The 24,583-nt window shown below is 42.7% G+C and overlaps 1 protein-coding gene across 1 annotated transcript; it reads right to left on the minus strand.

Annotated features, from left to right (window-relative positions):
- Positions 1-331: 331 nt before the first annotated feature.
- LOC110521930 (26S proteasome non-ATPase regulatory subunit 11) lies at positions 332-24,101 on the minus strand. Its single transcript, XM_090233448.1, is given in 13 exon segments — positions 332-1,471; positions 1,714-1,856; positions 2,131-2,141; positions 2,143-2,176; positions 2,348-2,383; positions 3,264-3,393; positions 3,609-3,732; positions 3,930-4,074; positions 4,476-4,670; positions 4,922-4,979; positions 5,318-5,502; positions 13,826-13,927; positions 23,965-24,101. Coding segments are annotated over 12 exon segments (1,254 nt in total). The 5' UTR covers positions 24,056-24,101; the 3' UTR covers positions 332-1,471.
- Positions 24,102-24,583: the final 482 nt, after the last annotated feature.

Genomic DNA, 24,583 nt, shown 5'->3' on the forward strand with positions numbered 1-24,583 from the left:
CATATAGGGAACAGGGTGTCATGTGGGACAGACACCAAAAGGTGCACAGGTTACACCTGCACTGGGCTATGTTAAGATGCCCTAGCTGGGTAAAGTGGTTTGGTGAATAGACCCAGGACTCATTGCAGCTCTGACTGTTCAATCATCTTTTGCCTATGTTTGAGTTGTCTAAAATTGAATAAAATGTAACAATTAATTTACCCTGATAAATGTAGCACATATGCTGAACCTGAATGCAAGATAAAACTCTATATACAGACACGATAGATTTGAAAACAAATCAAGGTATTTGATTATTGTAATAGGCAAAAACAAGGCAAAGTCCATCTAGTTTAGGTCCTTCAAACAGAAAATTAAGCTGTGACACTCAATATATTTATTAGCACTTGTCTTTTGTCTCATGGGAAATGGTTGACTAGTAGTCCTTGCAAAAAGTAGTCCCCAAACCTTACAGCTTTTAACTGTAAGCCCCATTTAATACATGAGGAATAAACAACCAACTCACTCCCTGTCAGCCAGTCACAACACATACAACCAGGTCAATCACCACCACTCCCAAAAGCACAGAGGGCTTATTTTATTCTCGTTTAGTGTAATAAAAAAATAAAAAAAGGGATGGGCGAGGTGTTAGCATGGCAGGCCTGACAGAGACACACCTGGCAACATTATGTACAAACTGGAATTGGAGGCAGGGAAAGGAAACAATTACACCTGGATTAAAATACTATTAGAGATCATATCAGGTACTTTATATGTTCTCGATTAAGCTAACCTGTTGAAATGGAACAAATAGAAAAGTCCCAAAAAGGAAAACCACACCCTCCTGGCACCCCATGCAGGATAAAACAAACACTCAGTGCTTGAACGATTTTCAAACAATATATTAACCCAGGTCTGGGAACTATAAAACGGTGTGGCGATGACTATGTCCTTTTCCTGTGGTGTGTTCGCAGGGACAGTGGTCCGTTTCTTCTGTCCACTCTGGCACAAAGCCAGCAGACCCAGATTGCCATCTGTGTGTGTTGGGGGGGGGGGTGAAGGCAAGAAAACATATGGGTTGGCCAGGGGTTGTTTGGCAACAGAACTGAACCTTAAGGCAATGTAAGCCCACCAATTACACTCTTTCAGAGATCTTTCATACATGTTATGTATATGCTTGTTTCTTTATTGTTCATTTTTTACAAGATTCCCTGATGGTCGGCAAAGAGGGGAGGAGGGGGATGCCGAGGAACATAGAAACCTGTGATGGAGATGCCAGTAGTTGTAATGTCTGTTTTTTTTATTTTAAATGTACCCAGACTGAATTGAAGAGGGGTGGGGGTGGGGGGGCAGCCTAGCCCTGTCAGTTTGTGGGTTGGCCGGTTGGTTTATTTGCTTGCTGGGTTGTTTGAGTCCGAACACCGCCCCCTCTCCCCGGAGTGCTTCACAAACTTGCCGGACAAGCTCTGTGCTGGGGTACAGGTGGTCTCCTCTTTGGAAAGAGACAAAAGGGAAAATATATTAACTAGCAGGCTGGTGCAGCAGATTTAGGGACACAGATCAAGCCTAGTCATGGACTAAATAGCATACTCAATTGAACGTGGTTAATCTGTGTTCGGGAAACCGTCCCATAATTTCCAAAGCAGGGCTGTCATACATACCTATGACACATATTCAACATACATTTATTCTATAGGACTCCAATTCTGCTAGCGGCTCAGGGGACTGGCTGACCTATGTGAGCTTCTTGGCTTTGTTGTAGAGTGAGTCCACCACTTTGCGCATGTTCTGAATGGTCTCCAGGGCCGCCTCATATGTTGTGTCTACTGCAGGCTCATCGAAGATGATCAGCACACCCTCGCCTTGGTCCAAAATACCTAGAGAAGGAGGTGGAGGGATGGTGTCAAGTAGGTACAGAGTAAAGGCAAAAAAAAAACTCAGACCTAAAAAAAAAAAGTGATCGTCTTCCTTTAACTTGAAGTTAATTATTACATTTTCCCAACAACTATGGGACTAAAATGACGTGAGGAGGACATCTGGATTTAAACTCCCCTATGTATTTATTTGGGAAGTAAAGCTAAAGGTTTTAATTTGGCTCTATGCTCCAGGATAGCTTCACTGTCCACATGTTTCATTATCATAGACACCTACCGTGAAATTGTGTCAAGAATCATCTGTGACAATTTCCTCTCGACATCTCCCTGTGTAGAAGTGAAGAAACCAAATCAACACAGCTTTACATTACTGCTTCAGTCAACATTAGAGCAAATGTTTAAGGAAACAAACAAACGGGCATGGCAAAATAACAAAAATAAGTGAAAGATGTGCTGACACCATTTAATGTCCTAGTCGTGGAATAAGCCATGACTTAGTTTAGAGAGTTTTATGAGGGTGGAAATGTGTTCTGTGGGGAGACAGAACACCACTTGTCAGTGGTCTGGAACACAAGCTCAACAAAGCAAAACAAATACTAGACAAAATTCTACAAATATTACTTTTATAAACACAGCAATTTGACTTTATACTTTACAAGACAAAATATCCAAGCTGAACAAAGCTAAACAAATACTAGCCTTTTACAAATAGCCTTGCTATGAATTCCCTGCCAGTAACCTATCAGCATCTCACAACCCTTTCAAGCTGCCCACTCCACTTCCCATAACCCTAGTGGTACAATAAACTGGCCTCTCAATGTGTGACCTGGGTTGCTAAGGGGTACATTGTTAGTGGGCAGGACACATGACAGCTCTTCTGACTGTACAGGCCAGTGTCTGTTCACTCCTCTGAGGGGACTTGTGGGAAGGAGTGCGTGCAGAACTGAGTTGGTATTGTTGTAACGTGTGTTTACTATTTACTGTTGGTAGTAGATAATGATAATTGTTTGCTTATATAGTCTTGATCTATACAGTCCTTTATATTTATACAGTCCTTACCAGTACTCTTGCTGTGCTAATAGTGTACAGCCTATTCATTACTGCTTATATCCTGTATTACAGAACCACATCCTTCCAACATCTATTCCCTGTCTGCTGTGAGTGTGTACAGCAATAAAGTTCCCTTGTGTGTAACTGAGGTTGCCTCATTCCCCTCTTACCGGGGAAGGTGCTAGCGGGTCACAGATCAGCCCAAACCGAGTCGCTCTTTTTCAAGCCTACTACTTTTAAAAACAAAGAAATTCAGATTTTACAGACTTAACAAATTCTTAAAGAATTTTACAAGAACAAAAGCCTAGTCTTAGACTGGAAAGCATGCGCCCACCCTCCACAAATTGCTCAGCTGTAAGCTCACCTGTACCCTGGAGAAAGGCTCGATGACACGGATGAGGTTCTGTTCAAGCAGGTTGTCATAGAGCGTGGTCAAGTGTGTGCTTATGATGAAGTCTTCTCTCAACTCACCTCTGTACTCTGTCAGGGCCTGGAGAGAGGGGGGATAGAGGTAAGAAGTGGGGAAAATAGAAGTGAGAAAGGTGAGAAAGTAAAGATTTAGCAAAAGAGGGGGATAGAAAGAGAGGAAGAGCAAAACAGGTGTTAAGGAACCTACAATATGGGATAAACAATGCAAGGGATAAAAACAGCAAATTAAGAAAATGCATCACTGTTATTCAGATCACTCAACATGCTCTTTCTTACCTTTTCAAAATCGTCCAGCGACCGGTTATTGCTGGCCTGCACCACGCATTTCAGAGAGTCTGTTTGTCTCCCGGCGTGCCGCAGGGCTAGCGTTCCACTGACGAGACCCTGGACCTCCTCAGGACTACAACAAGACAACAGGTTACTCATTCAAGACATCAACTTTCCTCTTAAGCTCTTATCCACACATAACCAACTCCATAACCAACTGTTGTGCTGCATATTTACTAAAATTCCAAAGTTATATCATAAGTAAGTATAGTGATTACACACTGATCATCATTACATACAACATATAGAGTTGAGCGTTCAGCTGCTTACAGGTTGAGCATGATTTTGCAGAGCAGCATGTATTTGAGAGCGGTGATCGCTCTGGGATGGTCGATGGAGTCATAGCCTTCGAAGGACTCGTAGAAGTAAGAGTAGGCAGTCTTCCAGTCCTTCTCCTCTGCTGCGTGGATGATCCCTGTAAGGGTGGAGGGGTGAGGAGGCTATCAACCTGCTCAAATCTGGACCTCAAGTCCTGTTGCAATGCTGATTGTCATGCTTGCTCTCTAATCAGGGATTGATTTAGACCCAGGACACCAGCTGAGCGCAATGAGGTAAACATGAAAATCTGCATGGCCACCTCTGTACAACTAGAAAAAGTCAACCTGCAGCTGTGTCTAGTTAGGACCCGGGCCTTTATGCTTGGCGGATGTGGAAGAGCTGATGCCCTACCACTTTAAAATGATTTAAATATAAATTATAACATGTTTAATAAATCACTGAATATATTTTTAAACTGCAGAGGCCACTCCTACACAGTGGACATTAGAATTAACTAGTGGCGGGTGTTGTAGGGGAGGCGAATGGAGAGTAGCGGACCTGACTGCATGTCCAGGGCGGCCTGTAGCTTGGGCGGGCAGTAAATGCCGTTGGCGGTGGTGCGTGCAGAAGTAAGGGCAGCTCGGGCCTTTGGCAGGTTGCTGAGGCCGTGGTACGTCTTACTCTCCAGCAGCTGTACCTCCACCAGCAGGGCCTTGTCATCCATTTTCTTCAGTTCCTGGAGTAGCTGGGTGCCTGTGGGAGAGAGGGATGGAAGGAGGGAGGGATGGAGAGAAAGGGAGAGACATGAATGAATACACCAAGCCAGAGTTGGCAGATATGAAGGGCATTTTTTAAAGTACTTTAATTGGGACTGGTCAACTGAAGTGTATAAAACAGAGTTAACATGTATCTGATGTGCACTTATTAGGAATACCAACTGTAATCATATTCTGCTCTTTTTGTTGTGATTAATATTTTTGTTTCAGTACAAACAAAAAACACACCTAGATGAAGCGCCTCTTGATACCGCTTTGTGTCAAAATACAGAGAGATGAGACGAGCCTAGAGAGAGAGAGAGAGAGAAAGTCAAGGATACCACCACCTCTGAAATCATCTAACATAACCACAAGAGGTCCATTTTAAGAATGAACAATTTTAGAATTTTCTATTGGAATTTCAACTCAATTCCCAAATTGACAGAATTGAAATGTGTCATCAAGATCCACCAATGGCCCTTGAAGCAAGAACTGCAGCGCTACATAGAGCGAAATAGACTCAAGAACCCCAAGACGGGCTTAATTTCCATCCACTGTAAACCATTTAGTGAGGCGAACCAAACCCATCATGTCAGTGCTCCCGCTCAGCTCTCTTCCAGTGGGGTCCCCTCTTCCACTCCTCACCTCCAGGGCCTGTCTGAGGAATGTTTTATTCTCAGCCATGGCCCACTCGATGCACTCCAGACACAGCTCCACCTCCTGGCCTGTAGCTGCCTCCATGTCCAGAAACAGGTCCAGCAGCGAGCGCACCAGCCGCTTGCTGATGGAATTCAGAAATGGCCGCACATACTTCAGGAGACCGCCCAGCTCTGAGGGACCCAGACAGCAGTTTTGGAGGGGATCAGTTAAAGCAAACCAAGGTGAGGAACAGAAACACTAATGTTGATCACAATGACTAGGTATTTGGGATACAAGGTGATTTGTAGATCAGTAATTCTGGGCAGTCCGCATGCAATGTAATCAAATCTCAAACTTACGCACAGTCAAGGAGAAACTTGTCACCGTCACTCAACATTATAGAAAAAGTTAATTTCCACAGCTTCGTGATTTGTTTCCTATCCATACTGAAAATCATGACAACTAGTCAGTATAAGTGTTGCACGTTATACCCAGGGACGAAAATCTGATATCAACTTGAGGGGACAATTACATTAAATTCTCACCAAAAGTAGTGCTGTAACACATAGCTTACATTGTAATATGTTAAATGCATATTGAGGAACCATAATCACTACTACTGGATAATTGATAGGTAGTTAACTGAAGGGTTGTCCAAATGTTTAAATCATTATAATACTACTACTACATATAATAGTTATAGCAGTGTACCTTATCAGACCACTATGTTTGCAGGTGTTTGTATTTACAACCAGCAATACCAAGAAAGGCCAGTAGGTGGTAATGGTACTGTACACTGTTTATGGGTGCAGTTTTCGTAAATACTGTACAATGAGCATGGTGTGATCTCATCTAAAATAATCTCCATTGAGAACCATCAAAGTTGGTCTCAGTATTGAATTGACATTTGACTTTTTCTGATACATTTATATAGTCATTAAATATGTGCCACTGACCTGAATCTACTACAACAGCTTTACAAGAACAAAAAGCCCCAAATAAGTACAGTTCTAAAAGCGAAATAACTACTAACCCAAATAAATCAACCAAAATATCATTCAAAAATACTTATTTATTGTTCAGTCAGTGTCAACTCTTCAAACAAAAGCTATGGACAAGTATGTCACAAAATAAGCCATTTTAAATAAAATAACAAAATAAATAGTAAGTGTACGGCCATGTACGAAAAACTACTAAACAAAAGAACAAATTTACTATATACCAGGGGTTCTCAAACAGGGGTATGTAGACCCCTAGGGGTCCCTGGTGTAACTGCAAGGGGTCTGTGAAATAAAAAAGTATAATGAACATATTCAGTACCACAAGGTTTCCAGTAACTTTACATATAATATAGAGGGGGTGGGGGTCCATGAGGACTGCTCAAAACCTTGCCTCAAAATATGGTTGAGAACCACTGCTATACACACACTACTGAACCAAACATATATTTGTCGGTTTCAATGGATCCAACAAATTGCTGGCAAACAATTTCCCGCGAGACTGTCCAGCCTATACATTGTACATTACAGACAACTATGCCATTCAGTCTCTCTTGGCCCAAGCTAGCCCATACCCAAGTCTTCATCCTGCGGAGTGCACTGAATCTCCTCTTAGTCTCACATGAAGACATTGGCACCACAAACAAAATTCTGACCAGCACCTCAACTTGGTGAAACAACCCCCCGCACCTCCATTGGAAGCCTCCTTGAGGACCTCTGCTGCCTCCCCACTGCTGCTACAGAGTTATTTGTTGCGAAAGAGAGGCAACTGCACTGAAAGATAATCTATGTTCAGCTCAGGGTACTGATCTAGAGACTCATCCAACTCCCCCTCTTTCCACCTTTTGCAGGACATTTAGACTGTCCTGGTCAAAATGGTCACCAAACTGAACCTCCACACCATCCAACACTTAAAAAAAATTCTGCCCTATAGTGGTCCACTGCTTTTCCAGCAAATCGTCTTGTCTCAATGGATTCAATCAATGTTGTTGCTTTCTCATACAGTGCAAGGTAGCTTTCGTAATTTCTCTTGCCTCTAAGAGATGACAGCACACACACTCGACTGCAGCCTGCATACCAGAGACAGTCTGAGTTTTCTGCAGTGAAATGTTAAAGGATTCAAGCTCTCCAAGAACAGCAGAGGCAAGTGTGAGGCCTAAGTCTTGCCTATGCTGAAGTGCTCAAATAATCCACTGGCAGTTGAAGCTGTCTTGGATGCAGTTTTTGCCATCTCCTCTAGGCTGCTTAGTACCCGCTCATAATGCCATAGCACAGCTCTATTAGCAGTATTCCACACAGCCCACCTTGTTGGACATAGAGGTTTTAGGGTGGTCAGATGTGCATCGTCAGGCATGGCAATTGATTCAAATATGCCCTTAAACTTTCCTGACTGGCCATAGAGGACACCTAACTGATTGACCCAAGTAAGGGAATCCCGGATCAGTGGGGAGGCTGAGCAGCCAGCCTGTGTAATCAGATTTACACAGTGTGCTCCACAATGCACATAGAGGGCTAATGGTTGCTGCCTCCTCACAGTTGCCTGTGCACCTGTGTATTTTCCTGCCATGTTTGAGGCACCAACTCTGCTCACGTAAGCCAGACATGGGCAAATTGAGCCTCAACAACACATCAGTTGCTACTTTCACAATGCTCTCGCCTGTTGTCTCCGACACCCTGTATAACCCAATATCCTATTTAGGGATAAGGGATAAGGTCATGGTCAACATAACGCAGGCAGACACTCTCCTGTTCAGCACCAGAGACATCTTGAGTAGCGTCAACAATTACTGAAAATTGTACAATCGGAAGAGACCTAATCTCAGCTGCAATGCCTCGAATGACTATTGGCCATGATGTTCAGAATTTCCTTCTGTGCTTTGGGGCCTGTGTACATTGCGGTACGCTCTGTTAACCACTTCAGTAAAATGGGATCGTCCCCTAAGTTTCAAAAGCTGGTATAAATTCCCACTGTCATCTGTGTGGCCTCTAAAGGCTTGTCCCAGTCTTGCCACATGCTGCACCGAACTAACCATTTTCATCAAGCAATTCATGCCTTGCGTCCTCCTGCCGTTTACCCCACGCGCTGGATAACAGGGCACGATTGGATTTAGCTGGTGTGCTGTTACAGTTACAAAGTTGCAGTGGGTTAGGCAGTTTAGATGTGCTGTGAATTTTACAATGGATTTTCTCCAGTTCCTAAATCCTGCACTAATGAAGGCAGCATCTGCTTTTTGGCCAAAATATGGCTGGCTTGAAAACCCTTGGCTACAGTGAAAACACTCCTTTTATTGATGGATTATAAGGTAGCCAGGGGAAATCGCGAAACCATTTCTCTTGAAACGTCAACACTCACTTTGGCAAGAGTTTGCGGTTCTATAAATTGTGGGTGTGGCTGATATGGTTTTGTGCCATCACTGAGGTAACTGAACAATGCTGTGACACTTTCCCCTATACTGGTGCTGCTGGCAACAAGGTTGACACATGGTCCTGCCGTGGCTGTGACACTGTCCTCTGAAGTCTCTCTCCCTGGCTCTTTCCCTTTCACCACCTTCACTGACTCACAGTCTGTCTCCTAGAAAATAAATAAGGTGTTTTCCATACCACCGGTACCCAAAACTACAGCAATACCATTGCCTTAAACAAATTAGTTCAGTCACCAGTTTAAGTTGAGTGGGGGTATCCATGGCATTGTCCAATTATGTCCCTATTTTACAAGTCTAAAAAAAGAGAACCTTTCATAATGTTGCCAAACAAAGACTCAAACTTACCAGAGATGGCCGCCTCGCTTCACGTTCCTAGGAAACTATGCAGTTTTTAGTTTTTTTATTTCTTTAGTTGTTATTTCTTACATTGGTACCCCAGGTCATCGTGGGTTTCATTACATACAGTCGAGAAGAACTACTGAACATAAGAGCAGCGACAATTCACCATCAGTACGACCAAGAATATCACTTTCGCGAAGCGGATCCTGTGTTCTGCCTTTCACCCCGGACAACGGAATGGATCCCAGCCGGCGACCCAAAAAAACGACATCGTTAAAGATGGAAACGGAGCGGTCTTCTGGTCAGACTCCGGAGACGGGCACATCGTGCATCACTCCCTAGCATTCTTCTCGCCAATGTCCAGTCTCTTGACAACAAGGTTCATGAAATCCGAGCAAGGGTAGCATTCCAGAGGGACATCAGAGACTGTAACGTTCTTTGCTTCACGGAAACATGGCTCACTGGAGAGATGCTATCGGAGTCGGTGCAGCCAGCTGGTTTCTCCACGCATCGCGCAGACAGACACAAACATCTTTCTGGTAAGAAGAGGGGCGGGGGCATATGCTTCATGGTTAACGTGACGTGGTGTGATCATAACAACATACAGGTACTCAAGTCCTTCTGTTCACCTGATTTAGAATTCCTCACAATTAAATGTCGACTGCATTATCTACCAAGGGAATTCTCTTCGATTATAATCACAGCCGTATATATTCCCCCCCAAGCAGACACATCGATGGCTCTGAACAAACTTTATTTAACTCTGTGCAAACTGGAATCCATTTATCCGGAGGCTGCAGTCATTGTAGCTGGGGATTTTAACAAGGCTAATCTGAAAACAAGACTCCCTAAATTTTATCAGCATATCGATTGCACAACCAGGGCTGGAAAAACCTTGGATCACTGCTATTCTAACTTCCGCGACGCATATAAGGCCCTGCCCCGCCCTCCTTTCGGAAAAGCTGACCACCACTCCATTTTGTTGATCCCTGCCTACAGACAGAAACTAAAACAAGCTCCCGCGCTGAGGTCTGTTCAACGCTGGTCCGACCAATCTGACTCCACACTCCAAGACTGCTTCCATCACGTGGACTGGGATATGTTTCGTATTGCGTCAGACAACAACATTGACGAATACGCTGATTCGGTGAGCGAGTTCATTAGAACGTGCGTTGAAGATGTCGTTCCCATAGCAACAATTAAAACATTCCCAAACCAGAAACCATTGATTGATGGCAGCATTCGCGCGAAACTGAAAGCCCGAACCACTGCTTTTAATCAGGGCTGGTGACCGAAAACATGACCGAATACAAACCGTGTAACTATTCCCTCCGCAAGGCAATCAAACAAGCTAAGCGTCAGTATAGAGACAAAGTAGAATCTCAATTCAACGGTTCAGACACAAGAGGTATGTGGCAGGGTCTAAAGTCAATCACGGATTACAAAAAGAAAACCGGCCCCGTCACGGACCAGGATGTCTTGCTCCCAGGCAGACTAAATAACTTTTTTGCCCGCTTTGAGGACAATACAGTGCCACTGACACGGCCCGCAACTAAAACATGCGGACTCTCCTTCACTGCAGCCGACGTGAGGAAAACATTTAAACGTGTCAACCCTCGCAAGGCTGCAGGCCCAGACGGCATCCCCAGCCGCGCCCTCAGAGCATGCGCAGACCAGCTGGCTGGTGTGTTTACGGACATATTCAATCAATCCCTATCCCAGTCTGTTGTTCCCACATGCTTCAAGAGGGCCACCATTGTTCCTGTTCCCAAGAAAGCTAAGGTAACTGAGCTAAACGACTACCGCCCCGTAGCACTCACTTCCGTTATCATGAAGTGCTTTGAGAGACTAGTCAAGGACCACATCACCTCCACCCTACCCCCTAGACCCACTCCAATTTGCTTACCGCCCAAATAGGTCCACAGACGATGCAATCTCAACCACACTGCACACTGCCCTAACCCATCTGGACAAGAGGAATACCTATGTGAGAATGCTGTTCATCGACTACAGCTCGGCATTCAACACCATAGTGCCCTCCAAGCTCGTCATCAAGCTTGAGACCCTGGGTCTCGACCCCGCCCTGTGCAACTGGGTACTGGACTTCCTGACGGGCCACCCCCAGGTGGTGAGGGTAGGCAACAACATCTCCACCACGCAGATCCTCAACACTGGGGCCCCACAAGGGTGCGTTTTGAGTCCTCTCCTGTACTCCCTGTTCACCCACGCCTCCAACTCAATCATCAAGTTTGCGGACGACACAGTGGTAGGCTTGATTACCAACAACGACGAGACGGCCTACAGGGAGGAGGTGAGGGCCCTCGGAGTGTGGTGTCAGGAAAATAACCTCACGCTCAACGTCAACAAAACTAAGGAGATGATTGTGGACTTCAGGAAACAGCAGAGGGAACACCCCCCTATCCACATCGATGGAACAGTAGTGGAGAGGATAGTAAGTTTTAAGTTCCTCGGCGTACACATCACAGAGAAACTGAATTGGTCCACCCACACAGACAGCATCGTGAAGAAGGCGCAGCAGCGCCTCTTCAACCTCAGGAGACTTGTCACCAAAAGCACTCACAAACTTCTACAGATGCACAATCGAGAGCATCCTGTCGGGCTGTATCACCGCCTGGTACGGCAACTGCTCCGCCCACAACCGTAAGGCTCTCCAGAGGGTAGTGAAGTCTGCACAACGCATCCCCGGGGGCAAACTACCTGCCCTCCAGGACACCTACACCACCCGATGTCACAGGAAGGCCATGAAGATCATCAAGGACATCAACCACCCGAGCCACTGCCTGTTCACCCCGCTATCATCCAGAAGGCGAGGTCAGTACAGGTGCATCAAAGCTGGGACCGAGAGACTGAAAAACAGCTTCTATCTCAAGGCCATCAGACTGTTAAACAGCCACCATTAACATTGAGTGGCTGCTGCCAACACACTGACTCAACTCCAGCCACTTTAATAATGGGAATTGATGGGAAATGATGTAAAATATATCACTAGCCACTTTAAACAATGCTACCTAATATAATGTTTACATACCCTACATTATTAATCTCATATGTATATACTGTACTCTATATCATCTACTGCATCTTTATGTAATACATGTATCACTAGCCACTTTAACTATGCCACTTTGTTTACATACTCATCTCATGTGTATATACTGCACTCAATACCATCTACTGTAGCTTGCCTATGCCGCTCTGTACCATCACTCATTCATATATCTTTATGTACATATTCTTTATCCCCTTACACTTGTGTCTATAAGGTAGTAGTTTTGGAATTGTTAGCTAGATTACTTGTTTGTTATTACTGCATTGTCGGAACTAGAAGCACAAGCATTTCGCTACACTCGCATTAACATCTGCTAACCATGTGTATGTGACAAATAAAATTTGATTTGACTCCCTGTCTCTGCCAGTCTGTCCCTGCCTATCTGTCCCCAGTTCTGCTGTCTATGTGCCATCTGTTGCCCGCTCTGCCTAATGACATCATTATGAAACATTTACATGTCACATTTCTCTTATGAACATTTTATCAACTAGTCTTTGAGATATTAGGCTACTAGGGTTCTTACTTTGCATTGTGGTATACTGAAAAATGCTCTGATTTCCGTCTTTGCTGGCGACACACAGTGTGCAGTTTATTTACAGTAGGAGACAGATGATAGAATTTCGCAATAATTTGAAATGTAGGCGCTATTAAGTGTCTATAATCAGCACAAGTGCTTTCATGGCATATTACTGAAATAAATAGTTATGTTGACAGTAATTTATTGGGTGGGACAAATCATGGCGCGTCCACCCCATCCCCCCTGGGATTGCCGCCTATGGGTATACCGGTACCATGGTACCAAAACATCATGATACCATTTAAGAATACTGTAGTACTGTTTCATTTGACACTACTGACTTTTTCATCCCTATCGATCTAAAGAACCTGCTGGTGTCCGTTATAAAATGTTTATAAAAGTCAGCTTTGTTAATAAATTCAATTTCATACGCTTATCACGTGGCAGCTGTCAACCAGCACCATCCCCTAGACCCTACCAGCCCTCTCACCTGCTTCTCTCCTCCCGCTTTTCACTCACGTCGATTCCCCCATCAGTTTTTTTAAATATAATTTTGCTGTGATAGCGAGCAGAGATGCAGACCCAGATGAGTCTTCTGTTACATTTGACATGCAGATCATTATGCATGTATATCCCATGATATTGGTGGCACCTTAATTGGGGAGGACGGGCTCGTGAAAATGTCTGGAGCCATTCCATTTGCGCCGTTCCAGCCATTATTATGAGCCATCCTCCCTTCAGCAGCCTCCACCAATGTGTATTCCTTCCTCCCATTGTTCCTGCCAAATCACAGGTAGGCCTTTGCAAATATTAGCAAAATCAGCCATTCTATGCAGTATTACATTATATACTGAACTGTGTGAAGTTAAATTCAATGTGTTGTATTGAGTAGAAGTCTGAATTTCAGGGACAGGTTTTTGGAGAACGTTTCAAAAACGTAAACAAGCGTCTGGGGACGGGGCGAACAGGATGCTAGGCCACAGATTTTCTTCCACCATGGTATCGCGATACTACTCGGTATAGTGATACTTGGCCTGGTATCGTATTGTTTGCAAAATGTTGGTATCGTGACAAGCCTAGTCAGCATCATTCTCTAGTAGAGGTGATATGTGAGTCTGCACTTATCCACCTGAAATTGGAGGGGATGAGGGAGGGAGGATGTGTCACCTGCAGCCTGGCCCGTCTTCGCCAGCAGACCACCCAGCTCCAGGATGCTCTGCTCTTTGACACAGACGGCCTCCTCGTCGCTCTCCTGGATGTCCCGCTTTACTGGAAAAAAACAATAGAAGAATACTTGTTGACATTGGCAGCACAACCTTTTACACGTAGACCTAGCGTAATAGATGGCAAAATCTAGGCTATATGTGAGAAAAAATGTGCAAACTATAATACATGCCATAATCAGTTGTTGTCAAATCAGTGTGAATGCTCACTTATAAGTCACTGCTTTCAGTTGACAGCCAGCTGGGGGAAATGATCCCTGGGTCCAACATTGGACACAGTTCGCTAGCAGTCAATGTAACAAAGGCTGAGCCACTATCTGTTGAGCTTCTGCTGTCAATAAATCTGATTTAGCTGGCTCTACTTACCAACATAAATGTGTAGCTAGTTAGCTAACATTACTGAAATTACACCGAGGTAAAGACAGTTTCAGGTTGGATATTCAACAGATTGAGGTTTGAAAGTGTGACAATAGCTTTCAAACCACTTGAGCCACAGACTCCAAATAAGTGTCATGATGTTGGAAAAATTGTGCACAACATTGGACAGGTCTTATTTTCACAATTTGGACATTCATTCGCTTTCCAACGCTAATAAACATGTGGAAATGTGAACAGGATTTTTAATTCCTAATTGAATTAGTACAAAGTACAAACTTTTTACATTCAAATTTCAAAAGCTCCTTGGTCATGTGACCTACTGACCTCAACCAAGGTTCAGAATGTAAACTCAGTGGGCCTACCCATTGCACGCCCTTTAGTTAGTGTTACGAATCCCTTTTGGCCCGACAGTCTAGGGGGGGGATGGTAATGAGACGCGTAACATAACTCATGCAAATTATAATTGTGACAAAGTAAAAGTGTGAACGAAATAACCAGGACAACTGAAATCTACCGTCAAACTCAAGGTTTATTTATAAACACACGGTAATGGGGGGGAGCAGGAAAAGGGGCTGAGCTGGACCCAAGGAAAGAAACAATAAGTATTCAAAACACCCCTAAGCTAGACTAGCCTACTTTAACAGCTAACTAACTAACCAAAAATACAGTGGGTGGTCCGCCCAGTTCTAACTAGTGTATTTAACAAAGTTCACCTACGGGTAGTGTATGCCCATGGGCAACTTGTCTTGGTTTCCCCTTTTCCCACCAGCAATCAAATACAAACACCATAACCAAAAACAATACTCACAGGTGATGACAAAGTGCTATGGAGGTGCTCAAACAAAAGGAGAGGTCCAAGACACAAAGAGAGAGTGAAACACAGAGCTCTACATACATGGCATTTACAGAGAGATTGAGCTCTAGAGCAAACAAATGATGGGGTTTTTAAACCATGGGGAAGGAACTGTGATAGGGTAGGAAACAGGAGGAGGTGTGTCTTCTGATTGGTGGTTGATTGTTGACTGATTGGGGAGTGATGATTTTCACCTGTGATGGGAGAAGGAGAGAAAAGAACACAGGATACACACACACAGGATACCTGTATCCGTAACAGTTAGTCCTTTCCCCCTGCCCTACCATGCCCACAGCAGAGTTTTGTTATTGGATCACAGCCCTCACCGGTGGCTGGCAATGTTAATGATCCTTCCGCAGGTTCACCTACGGAAACCTTGTTACGACTTTTACAAATTCCCTAACCCCCTAACCCCCGGTACGTCTTTAAACGTTAATAACTAAAATTATAAGTCCAATGTTTTTTTGTAGCGCAATGGCACACCAAGACCTGCATATCCATGCAACCAAAGTTGATTTTGCATCAAATGTAATATCGGATAATCGTGTTAGAAGGTAATAAAAAAAAGTCCTGGTGGGAGGGGGAAAGGACAAACTAAAGGGTGTGCAATGTGTAGGCCCACTGAGTGTACATTCTGAACCTTGTTTGAGGTCAGGTGCTATTGAAGCTATTGAAATTCTAAAGCTTACAAAACTCATGTGAGATGAAAATGGACAAACAAAATGGTCTGCAATATAGAAGGGTAGTCAGTGTACATTTGAGCTATTGAGCTATTGATATTGGAAACATCGAAAATGAATGTAAAGTCATGTGAGATGAAAATGAACAAACAAAAGGTTGTGCTACATATCAGGCTACACAGTGGATATTCTGAGTCGTTTGAGGGTTGTAGGCCATAAGACTAAGGAGCTATTGAAAGTTGAATCTTTTACAATTCTCGTAAAATCTCATGAGATGCAAATGGACAAACACAAAAGGTGTGCAATATGTAGGCCCACTGAGTGTACATTATGAACCTTGTTTGGGGTGTGCAGATCACGTCACGAAGGCGCTATTGCGCTATGTGCGCCTATGCCATCGGGTTAGCTAGAACCAGTTTTGAAAGTTTTAGAAGTAATGGTTAAAGAGCTATTGAAATTTGAAAAATTTGATTTGTCATCATGTTGACAAAAAAGGCATTAGTCAGATAGCTATCACATTCGCTAACATTTAGCTAGATTGGTAAATTAAAAAATATTTAGCTAGCTAGATGATTCCAATCTTAACGTATACGTTCAGCTACAGTAGAAGGTTGGAAATGCCTTTTGTTTAGATTAACACAGCTTAGCTGGTGCAAGATATGGCTTGGAAAACGTACCTCAATCAAGGGATATATATGGAATTGTACTCCGAATTGTTCCATTATCCCACCTACTACATGAGAAGATTGAACGACTGCTAAACCAAAGTTTGTTCTCATGCTAGCAAACAGTAGCCATGAAAAAGTGCATTTTAGCCTATTCTTTGATTGAAATACCGGTCTATGTAGCGCGAGAGCTTCTGATACAGCTCAAACAGCTTTGATAAGCCCAATTATTTTGCAACAATTCTAAAGGCAATTTGTGTAATTTTTTAATATATAGGCCACGATTACAAAAAGCACATTTTCTCTCTCAACTGGTAATTGAAGTACGCTTCCCTGTCACCATTCAAGTGCATGGCAACTAGGCAGGCTTCAGTGCGTCACACAGCACTTTGCAATGAGCTGGAGGCAGTACGCATTTCAAAATCATGCTTAATTGTTTGAAACCAGAACGTTTCATTAGATATGAGGCATGTTTTACCTTGCTTCAAAGTAGCCTAGCCAAAATCCAACCAAATGTGCAGGCAATCATTTTATAAAGACTTCCATATGCCTTTGAAACCAGTAGCCTTTTTCTTTCATGTTCTATTGGTTTTCAAATCAACTTACTTTCATTGTCCAGCAGCAAAGGCCAGTGGTATAAAATACTTTAAAGTACTAAAGTTGTTTTTTGGGGTATCTTTACTATTTATATTTGACTACTTTTACTTCACTACACTCCTAAAGAAAATGTAAATTTTCCCTGACACCCAAAAGTACTAGTTACAGTGCCTTGCGAAAGTATTCGGCCCCCTTGAACTTTGCGACCTTTTGCCACATTTCAGGCTTCAAACATAAAGATATAAAACTGTATTTTTTTGTGAAGAATCAACAACAAGTGGGACACAATCATGAAGTGGAACGACATTAATTGGATATTTAAAACTTTTTTAACAAATCAAAAACGGAAGAATTGGGCGTGCAAAATTATTCAGCCCCTTTACTTTCAGTGCAGGAAACTCTCTCCAGAAGATCAGTGAGGATATCTGAATGATCCAATGTTGACCTAAATGACTAATGATGATAAATACAATCCACCTGTGTGTAATCAAGTCTCCGTATAAATGCACCTGCACTGTGATAGTCTCAGAGGTCCGTTAAAAGCGCAGAGAGCATCATGAAGAACAAGGAACACACCAGGCAGGTCCGAGATACTGTTGTGAAGAAGTTTAAAGCCGGATTTGGATACAAAAAGATTTCCCAAGCTTTAAACATCCCAAGGAGCACTGTGCAAGCGATAATATTGAAATGGAAGGTGTATCAGACCACTGCAAATCTACCAAGACCTGGCCGTCCCTCTAAACTTTCAGCTCATACAAGGAGAAGACTGATCAGAGATGCAGCCAAGAGGCCCATGATCACTCTGGATGAACTGCAGAGATCTACAGCTGAGGTGGGAGACTCTGTGGGAGGTGGGAGACTCTGATATCCATAAAAAGTGTTGTTTAAAGTTTGCCACAAGCCACCTGGGAGACACACCAAACATGTGGAAGAAGGTGCTCTGGTCAGATGAAACCAAAATTGAACTTTTTGGCAACAATGCAAAACGTTATGTTTGGCGTAAAAGCAACACAGCTCATCACCCTGAACACACCATCCCCACTGTCAAACATGGTGGTGGCAGCATCATGGTTTGGGCCTGCTTTTCTTCAGCAGGGACAGGGAAGATGGTTAAAATTGATGGGAAGATGGATGGAGCCAAATACAGGACCATTCTGAAAGAAAACCTGATGGATTCTGCAAAAGACCTGAGACTGGGACGGAGATTTGTCTTCCAACAAGACAATGATCCAAAACATAAAGCAAAATCTACAATGGAATGGTTCAAAAATAAACATATCCAGGTGTTAGAATGGCCAAGTCAAAGTCCAGACCTGAATCCAATCGAGAATCTGTGGAAAGAACTGAAAATTGCTGTTCACAAATGCTCTCCATCCAATCTCACTGAGCTCGAGCTGTTTTGCAAGGAGGAATTGGAAAAAATGTCAGTCTCTCGATGTGCAAAACTGATAGAGACATACCCCAAGCGACTTACAGCTGTAATCGCAGCAAAAGGTGGCGCTACAAAGTATTAACTTAAGGGGGCTGAATAATTTTGCACGCCCAATTTTTCAGTTTTTGAAATGTTAAAAAAGTTTGAAATATCAAATAAATGTCATTCCACTTCATGATTGTGTCCCACTTGTTGTTGATTCTTCACAAAAAAATACAGTTTTATATCTTTATGTTTGAAGCCTGAAATGTGGCAAAAGGTCGCAAAGTTCAAGGGGGCCGAATACTTTCGCAAGGCACTGTATTTCTTGTCAAGTTTCAGCCTTGGAAAATATTTGTTTGTAAGTTCGATTCAAGCATTTAGCGAATGATGATAATATTGTTATTGATAGAGTTGCTTACATATCAATGTTGGTTGATTGCATTTACTCACACAAATTGCAATGCCTTTAATGTATGTCGTTAGCTGTATTACTTTGCTCGTGCGTCATGCAAACATGTAAAATATACAATACTGTAGTTTTGTTACTGTTTCTAGTGTAATATGCTTTGTTATTCTACATAGATGGTTGTACATTATTAGAGTAATGAAAGGAGTTAGCCAATTACCATATGAGTAACAATTAGCTATATGGTTTGGCATCATGCCAGATGCATGGTACCTTAGCACGTGCTTTGTATTTATGCAACTTCAAATGTATAATGTACAGCTACAGTATGTCGGTGTGAATTGAATACTAAAGTATATTATTTTCTGTATTTTGCAGTTTCAAACGTTTTCAATATATTAATTCAAGAAAAGTCACGCCTTTTGAGTTTTATTGAAGACTTAGTTGTAAGCTGTCTTGATTTGCATGAGAACGCAACTCAAGTTACTTGTAGTTGCTTAGTGTAGGCCTAGACTATAGGATATATCTGAGCCTACATTTCTTCACACAGGAAAACGTTGGCCATTTATAAACACATTTCATGCAATTCTACAACACTTAACTGGAAAAATGTGTAATATGACATCCATCTAACTTGGAAACAAATTACTGTCCAAAAACAAACAAAAGTGGCACTGACAAGGATATGGCCAAAGTTCTCCGCTGGTACATTAAATTAAGTTGAGAATTTTGATAACTAAAAGACAGATTGGAGACACTGACTTTTTCCATATTTTGCTACGTTACAGGCTTATTCTCAAATTGATTAAATTGTCGCCCCCCCTCAAATCAACACACAATACTCCACAATGACAAAGCAAAAACGGGTTTTCATAAATGTTTGAAAAAACTAAAACAAAACTGAAATATCACAATTACATAGGTATTCAGAACCCTTTACTCAGTTGAGGCACCTTTAGCTGCGATTACAGCCTCGAGTCTTCTTGGGTATGACACTACAAGCTTGGCACACCTACATTTGGGGAGTTTCTCCCATGGGCTCCAGAGTGGAGCAGCAGTCTAAGGCACTGCAACTCAGTGCTTGAGGCATCACTACCAGCCGTGATTGGGAGTCCCATAGGGCGGCACACAATTGGCCCAGGTTAGTGTTTGGCCGGGGTAGGCCGTTATTGCAAATAAGAATTTGTTCATAACTGACTTGCATAGTTAAAAAGGTTACAGTTGAAGTCGGAAGTTTACAATTCCTGACATTTAATCCAAGTAAAAAAGAACCTGTCTCAATTAAGTCAGTTCGGATCACCACCTTATTTTAAGACCGTGAAATGTCAGAATAATAGTATTGAGAATTATTTCTTTCAGCTTTTATTTCTTTCATCACATTCCCAGTGGATCAGAAGTTTACATGCACTCAATTAGTATTTGGTAGCATTGCCTTTAAATTGTTTAACTTGGGTCAAATGTTTCAGGAAGCCTTCGACAAGCTTCCCACAATAAGTTGGGTGAATTTTGTCCCATTCCTCCTGACAGAGCTGGTGTAACTGAGTCAGGTTTGTAGGCCTCCTTGCTCGCACACGCTTTTTCAGTTCTGCCCACAAATTTTCTAAAGGACTGAGGTCAGGGCTTTGTGATGGCCACTCCAATACCTTGACTTTGTTGTCCTTAGCCATTTGCAACAACTTTGGAAGTATGCTTGGATCATTCTCTATTTGGAAGACCCATTTGCAACCAAGCTTTAACTTCCTGACTGATGTCTTGAGATGTTGCTTTAATATATCCACCAAATTTTCCTACCTCATGATGCAATCTATTTTGTGACGTGCACCAGTCCCTCCTGCAGCAAAGCACCCCCACAACATGATGCTACCACCCCCCGTGCTTCACGGTTGGGATGGTGTTTTTCAGCTTGCAAGCCCCCCCTTTTTCCTCCAAATATAACGATGGTCATTATGGCCAAAGAGTTCTATTTTTGTTTCATAAGACCAGAGGACATTTCTTAAAAAAGTACAATCTTTGTCCCCATGAGCAGTTGCAAACCGTAGTCTGGCTTTTTTAATGGCGGTTTTGGAGCAGTGGCTTCTTCCTTGCTGAGCGGCCTTTCAGGTTATGTTGATATAGGACTCGTTTTACTGTGGATATAGATACTTTTGTACCCGTTTCCTCCAGCATCTTCACAAGGTCCTTTGCTGTTGTTCTGGGATTGATTTGCACTTTTCGCACCAAAGTACGTTCATCTCTAGTAGACAGAACGTGTGTTCTTCCTGAGCGGTATGACGGCTGCGTGGTCCCATGGTGTTTATACTTGCGTGCCATTGTTTGTCCAGGTGAACGTGGTACCTTCAGGCATTTGGAAATTACTTCCAAGGATGAACCAGACTTGTGGAGGTCTACAATTTTTTTCTGAGGTCTTGGCTGATTTATTTTGATTTTCCCATGACGTCAAGCAAAGAGGCACTGAGTTTGAAGGTAGGCCTTGAAATACATCCACAGGTACACCTCCAATTGACTCAAATGGTCAATTAGCCTATCAGAAGCTTCTAAATCCATGACATCATTTTCTGGAATTTTCCAAGCTGTTTAAAGGCACAATCAATTTAGTGTATGTAAACTTCTGACCCACTGGAATTATGATAGTTAATTTTAAGTGAAATAATCTGTCTATACTCCAGATTTGACGCTTGACATTCAGGCCAAATAGTTCAATATTGGTTTCATCAGAGCAGAGAATCTTGTTTTTCATGGGCTGAAAGTCCTTTAGGTACCTTTTGGCAAACTCCAAGCGGGCTGTCATGTGCCTTTTACTGAGGAGTGGCTTCCGTCTGGCCACTGATTGGTGGAGTGCTGTAGAGAAGGTTGTCCTTCTTGGAGCTTCTCCCATCTCCACAGAAGAACTGTGGAGCTCTGTCACCTTCCTGACCAAGGCCCTTCTCCCCCGATTGCGCAGTTTGGCTAGCTCTAGGAAGGCACTGTCCTTCCAAACTTCTTCCATTTAAGAATGATTGAGGCCACTGTGTTCTTGGGGATGCTCAATGCTGCAGAAATGTTTTGGTACCCTTCCCCAGATCTTTGCCTTGACACAACCCTGTCTCAGAGGTCTGCGAACAATTCCTTTGACCTCATGGCTTGGATTTTGCTCTGACATGCAATATAAACTGTGGGACCTTATATAGACAGGTGTGTGCCTTTCCAAATCATGTCCAATCAATTTAATTTACCACTCCAATCAAGTTGTAGAAACATCAATGATCAATGGAAACAGGATGCACCTGAGCTCAATTTCAAGCCTCATAGCAAAGGGTCTGAATACTTATGTAAATAAAGGTATGTTTTTGTATTTGTTAAAAATGTGCAAAAATTTCCAAAAACCTGTTATTGCTTTGTAATTATGGGGTATTGTGTGTAGCTATTTAATTTATTGTGTGTACATTCATTTAATGAACGGTATAATATGGCTTTAAGGTAACAAAATGTGGAAAAAGAGAAGGGGTCTGAATACTTTCTGAATGCACTGTACATGGCTGTCTCTGGGAAATGTTGTCATCCAAATTTGAAATATAATGATATTGAATATCCACCTACTTGAGCCCCAACACTTTGTATATTGGTCATTCTCCAGTCTGAAGGTACAAACTCTGCCTTCATGGCAGGCCCAGGGGGAGCAAATAAAGTAACTGCCCTATAGGCCTACCACTGGCCAATCGGATGGCTCAGCTAACCAGGTTTGCAGTAACATAGCAGGCATTAAAGAAAGCTACAACAGAGTTGATACTGTGAGATTTCAAAAGCATGACTAGAGAGATTGTCAACAAATACTGCTAAGAGTGAGTTCATGTTTAAGTTTTTACTAAGCACTGTCAACACTTTCGATTCAACACTTTTATAAGCCATAAAATGTGCATTCTCCCTACTTCCATTTGCACTACAACCAGCACTGCAGCTGCAATGAATGAGTATGAAAGTGTCTCGATAAGCCCCTAATAATAATGCAAGCCTAAGTATTTTTTAATATCAAGGAATATTTTACTGTCTCTGGTCATAGGAGTAACAACATTAATTTGTGCGAGTAACATGAATTTGTGCGGTGCGACTCGAGTTTAGCCATCAGCAGGAAGACAGTGACCCTTTTTGGTCAGTGTCAATGGAGAGCGGAAGGATGTTGAGGCGGACCATCACTCTGTTTCCCTCTCCCGGCGCTGAGACTGACCATCAGAAACAGGCACCATCAGCCCAGTAAAATAGAAAAAAAGGTCATTACTTAAATGTATGCTCACTCAGCTGTGCATCAGGAGAAATACAACTGATCTATTGCCAGTGTGATCATATAGCCTACCTCGATTATTATTATTATTTTTTAACTGTTCTGAGAAAAATAACAGGGCAATTCAAGTAAAGCCAATATGCGGTGATAAGGTATAGGTCCTATAGCCTACTGCACATAGTTAAGCAAAAACCATGGTAGAAAATAGAGATTCCTAATTGGGTAGATGTATATTTATATAAAAACGGTACATACTCAACTTATTACTACAGTGCTGTTTTAATAGGTTAATTTTGCATAAGCTCACGTTTTTTAAAGAAGTAATGTTAAAAAAAAATCTGAGCGGTAAATCTCGGCTTGAAATTTGACTCAGAAAGTGATCTTGAGGTTGGTGACCACTAGCCCACGGGGTCTGTGTAGCAGGCGTCCGTCCCTATTCTCACCCCAAATCCCGGTCTGGTCTGTTGAGTCTGCTTCGCAAGCGTTCCCGAAAGTCCCGCGATGTTGCGTCGATGGGTATACGGTTGGAATCACTTCTGTCTGTGTCGGAATCTTCTACCATTTAGTATTATTAGTATTATTACCATTCACTATTAATTATATACGCAAGCAAAATAGTTAGCCAACTGCACAGCATGCTAGCTACCGGTGTCACTGCTGCTGACTCACAGCCCGGTACGTCATTGAGCTAAAGTACGGTAGCTAGCAAGCTACTAAGTTACTAGCTAAGTTAGCTAGCTAACTTCTCTAACCCATGGACAGGGACTCTTTTAGCGATAATCTACACGTCCAAGACACGTGGATACTACAAGTTATGTTATAGCTATATACTTACCTATCGAATGTAAAATATCGATAGATGCATTCCGGTTTGAACTGAGAAGAGACTGGGCTCTTTGAAACTCAGCCACTGCCGGGGCTGCCATCTTGCCTCCTCTCAAGACGGCTTGTTTCCGGTCTGTCAATCAACATTCCTCTTCTTTTCCCTTGAAGTTATAAATGGCGGTTGCCGCCACCTACTGGACTGGAGTATGTAGCCTGTGTTTCACAGACAGAGAAGGAACCGTGCCTAGTGCCCACTAATGTTGTCTTCTAGGGTAGCAGACTGGTTTCACGAGGCTAGTTATCTCCCTAAAATAAAATACAAATGTAACCTCTCAACACAGGTTCTCCTTGATCTGGGCTATGGACAACTCCCTGCATGTGTAAAGCATAGGAACCACCCCTGTTTCCCAGTGGACCCTTAGTGAGGTTTATTTTATTGAGAATTTCGGTTGAGAGGTTAGGTTTAAATGTTATATATTTTATTGTATTTTACTGTGCATTTGTGTTGTAAGGTTACCACCTGTGGATGAAAAGCAATGAGTGAAGTCGTGGGAGGTGCATCTGTGACAGCCGAAAGGCCAACCCTGTTGTGGTTTTCCTACAGCAAGGCTCAGATCAACATGACAGTG

This window comes from Oncorhynchus mykiss, chromosome 4 (genome assembly GCF_057628025.1).
Source record: "Oncorhynchus mykiss isolate SJ-2025 chromosome 4, ASM5762802v1, whole genome shotgun sequence".
NCBI classification, from domain to species: Eukaryota; Metazoa; Chordata; class Actinopteri; order Salmoniformes; family Salmonidae; genus Oncorhynchus; species Oncorhynchus mykiss.